Source organism: Aplysia californica, unplaced genomic scaffold, assembly GCF_000002075.1.
Source record: "Aplysia californica isolate F4 #8 unplaced genomic scaffold, AplCal3.0 scaffold00076, whole genome shotgun sequence".
Classification (NCBI taxonomy): Eukaryota; Metazoa; Mollusca; class Gastropoda; order Aplysiida; family Aplysiidae; genus Aplysia; species Aplysia californica.
This window is the reverse complement of record NW_004797346.1, coordinates 261,024-265,404: the sequence shown is the minus strand read 5'-3', so window position 1 is coordinate 265,404 and position 4,381 is coordinate 261,024. Positions and strand designations below refer to the sequence as shown.

The 4,381-nt window shown below is 40.4% G+C and overlaps 1 protein-coding gene across 8 annotated transcripts in view; it reads left to right on the top strand.

The window, feature by feature from the left end:
- LOC101856329 (protein NDNF) overlaps positions 1 to 4,381 on the top strand; it is a 100,842-nt gene that overhangs the window by 82,229 nt on the left and 14,232 nt on the right. For 7 of the 8 annotated variants that reach the window (XM_035968689.1, XM_013080148.2, XM_035968687.1 and 4 more), the window contains one exon: positions 1,933 to 2,171. In XM_035968689.1, the coding sequence (XP_035824582.1) occupies positions 1,951 to 2,171 (221 nt within the window). In that variant the 5' untranslated portion in view covers positions 1,933 to 1,950. The remainder of the gene's footprint in view (positions 1 to 1,932; positions 2,172 to 4,381) is intronic. The other variant, XM_035968690.1, reaches the window with a different exon arrangement.

Genomic DNA, 4,381 nt, shown 5'->3' with positions numbered 1-4,381 from the left:
TATATATTTCCTCCATTTAATCTCTGACGTTGTCCGTGTCATTCTGGAAGTCAAAAGAAGAAGCAGTTACAGAGTACACGTCATGTACCTTTCGGAGGGTTGTTTTTTTTTAAACTTTAAAATGGAGAACGCTAGATTACGCACCTGCGAACTTGCTATGTGCTCAGTAAGGGGTATCACCACAGGCAGTAATTCTATCATGCGTGTTTGTGAAACTTACGATGCTTAACAAAGTATTATCATATAAGTAATGTGTATTCTCTCTAATTAATCTCACCTCTCGATTCAGAAAATAGCATCATGAAGTGAAGCGGGCTTGTGCAGTGCCCATTTTCTTTTCATGGCTGAAATCTTGGACTTACTGTACCCTGTAAATGTTATTTTTTCCGATGAGTATCTTGGTCTGTCGAAAAAAAAAAGCTAAATATAACGAAGGCAGATTGAGTATACGTTAGGACTACTTTGGCTTTTCAGACCCAAAATTCTGTGTGACAGCCACGTACTCGCCTGTTAAGAGCTCCCTGTTATCTGGAAATCATCCACAAGAGATGATCTTCCAAAGAATACCTCTTCTAAATTTATGATGACTTGAAAGCTTTCAAAATTGATGAGAACTTCTATACCCTAATTCTAATCGTGAGATTGCGGGTTTCGGGTTTTTAAGATCAGCTTGATCCAACATTGTGTTCTTGGAAAAGGCACTTTACTCGAATTTTCACATGTACCTGACCTCTGTTCTATCGATGTTGGATGTTATATTCGGAGGTCATGCCTCTTATGTAACCTTAAAGGGTTGCAAGGGGCGATGAACCTATAAAATTTCGCACATTTTGTGACGTTATCTCACAGGGGAGACCATCCGAGTCCTAAACTTGCCCTATGTCTAATGTTTAAGATAATCTGCCCTCAATTGCAAGACAATTGATCCATTTACCTTCCTTAATGTATATATCATCCCCCTCCCCCATGGATACCATTTGTACCAGTTAGGAGGCGGGCTTCTACCCAGCCTGTCAGGACCCACTTTTGCAACGTCCCAACAAAGAGACCTCTAAACTCGAAGAAAATTCTCTCCAAAATGTGAATCGAACTCTGGCCATCTGCGTGCAGTGGTGAAGTGAAGCCATTAACCGCTGCATCACAGACGCCGGTGATCCGATTACCTCTTCCATTAGGAAGAAAGCTGTGTGCTTAGGATGATTCCATGACCATTTGTGACCAGCTGGAATCATTATGGTGGACTCCGTTCGTTTGTACCATTTGCTTTACGGAGCACATCGACTCCATTCTCTGAGTTCAGTCGGAGATATTCACACCAAATAACCTTGTTTCTTTCTTCTCTAATGTACTGGGTCTTTGTCACTGTTCTCGTGTTCTGACAACTAGGACGACTAATAGCTTGAGAAAAATGACTAATTTTCTTTTTTATCGAGGCAATAGTAACTAGAGGCTGACTGGTACTAGATACTCACGTACCCCGGTAATTTTAGTCGGGTTAAGTGATGACAGGAAGTCTATACCGTGCACTCTTTTTCATACACATTAATGACTATTTTGTCTAAGGAGAGCAGTACTACATTGTTAACAAAACCGAGATTATCGTATATTTACGAGCAAAAAGAATGGCACCCATTTTAAAACATTGTTCAGCATAAAAATGTCATAAAAATGTGCCCTCTTTTGTCGGGTACACGTTCTTGGTTTGTTGATGCATTAATTTGTCCTTTCGTTGCTCTCCGTGGTTTTGTTTTGGGGTTGTTGTTTTTTGTTTTTGTTTGTTTGTTGTTTTTTTAGGGGGGGTTCTGTTTCCGCTAATCATTTCCCATATTTCCTTTTTTTGCCATTATTTTTGTTGATCATTTCTTTATCCCATTTTTTCTTAGTTTTGACAACACTAATATCTCAATGAAATGTCCAACGATTTCTCCCCAGCAGGTAAGGCGGTGGACGATGCCTATGTCCGAACTAAGGGAAATCGTGGTAACAGTCGGCCAAGTGTTGTTGTTGTTGCTGCTGCTGCTGCTGCTGGTCCCCGAGTCTCCCGCCCAGTCCCTGCCCTACCGCCACACGAGCGTCGTGCCGTGGCCAGAGAGGAGCACGTTCACAGACAGCCACATACTGCTCAAGGACTCGGAGCAGGACAAGTACCTCTTCAGAGGCGTACCCACCAAGTGAGTCTGCTCGGGAGATGAAAAGCTGTTTGATTATTAACCCTATCCGTACGTTGCGTTTTACTATCGTATCCATACGACGTGGGGGAACTCTGTGCCCCCCACTTTCCAAAGAGGAAATTTACTCGTTAATCCGATCTGTACGTTTTGCATAGCAGTCTGTCAAAACGATTTGTTTTAAGAAATACAGAAAGTTTCATAGAGATCTTCGCACTAGATCTGGACGTATTCTAAAATGTGAAGAATACAACCCCTGGGATACAAAATGACCCCATGCGTACGGATTGTTAATGTTTTACTACCCCAATTGCACTATTTGTGTCACAACGTTGTAGAATCAAGCAAGGAGGTGGGGATAGCTTGGTATCAAAAGTAAAATAAACGAGAAAATTGCAGCCAAATTTTGGTGGTTCCCAACGCCCGAGAGGTCTTGGAAACTGAAATGTACGTTTCTGTGCCTTTAATCATCGCTTTTCAATAAATTCCACACAGAAACATTTTTTAAATGGACATATTAATTATAATGCATTGAGCCCTGAAAATACAAAAAAAAATTGCCAAACAGGCGGGGAGATGCCGGTTTCTTCGATTTGGTTATTTTGACGAGCGCATATTTTCGCCACGAACCCTCGCTTTTAGATTTTCTAGGAGGTGCTCTGTTTCAATGATGCCTATTAGTCTCGGCCCAAGCGGAACGGGGAATCTGTTTCGAAGCAGAAAGAAAGAAATACTCAATACGAATCTTTCCCGGACGGAAATGGAACTCCAGTTTTCTGCGTAACCCTAAACACTATGCCACTGACACAGTTGAACGTTTGATTGGTGCCTTTATGTCTACAGTAGAGACATTCACAAGAGGAAATGGGTGGGGTATTTTTGTTGTTGTTTTTGTTGTTGTTGTCGTTGTTGTTGTTGTTGTTGTTGTTGTTGCTGTCGTTGTTGTTGTTGCTGTCGTTTTTCTGGTAGTTGTAGATACTACCCTGCTGTTAGTGGCAATGGTGAGGAAAACTGTTTTACTGGTGCCATGCTTTTTTTGTTGAATTTGCTTCTTTAAAAAAAAACCCACACAAGAACATGTACTTCTACAGACACGCATATGTAACTATTTGGGTGCAACCTGGCGTTGCCGTTGTTGCTGTTGTTGTTGTAGTTCTTCTTGTTGTTGTTCTTGTTGTTATTGTTCTTTATCTTGGCGATAATACTATTAATAATCATGATGATAATGAAGAAAATAGTGCAAGTTGTTTCTGGTTGAGATTGTTATGATTTTAATACCGGGTTTATTTCGTGCAGTCTTTGTGTTATTTTGATATTATGGGGTTTGGTTTTTTTACTCAAAAATAAGCCCCAGAAAGAGACCCATTGATCTCTCCAAAACTCTTGGGTTCGAAAACAACGGTATGAATTCAAATACGACTTTTCATCTCCATATTCAAGTGTATTATCTCCTCAGGCAACGGCACTATCATCCAAACGAGCTGATAAGTGACCGAATAAACCGAAGTAGCTATTTGAGCCTTGTCGTATCAAAGAGATCGGACGTCATAGCTACCAATCACCATGACGTCATTTCGTGGGCTCTAATAATCCTTATAGCTCAACGGGTTTGATTGTATCCATTTACCACTTCAAGGACTTAGTTGAACAAAACGACTCTCAAAATAGTTCGAACACTCAGAGTAAAAACGATTAACTACGAAAATAGTTACACTGTTATCAAAACAAAAGGGAAGTATAGGGTTATTGAACAAGCTCTCAAAGTGGCTATTTTTGACAACTCGGTCGCCGTGAGAGCAGAGAGGGTAGAGGGCAACGTAGCAATGAAGTATTTGGACTCCACTTTAGCTCCCGCCCAGCATACAAAACATTCCAGTGGACCTTTGCGGGTTGCAAAGAAACGTGGTATCTACGTCGTGCTTTCCGAAACAGACACTCTTTTATTAATGGGTAATATAGACGAAAAAATAGGTTCTTCTGTAATAGATGTATCCGTAATCAAGTCTTAGTGAGGAGGAAAATTCAACAGATAGATAGATAGATAGATAGATAGATAGATAGATAGATAGATAGATAGATAGATAGATAGATAGATAGATAGATAGATAGATAGATAGATAGATAGATAGATAGATAGATAGATAGATATTTCGAGAGCCTTTGCTGCTTGAATCCAATGCAGACCTTTGCTGCTTGAATCCAATGCAGACCTT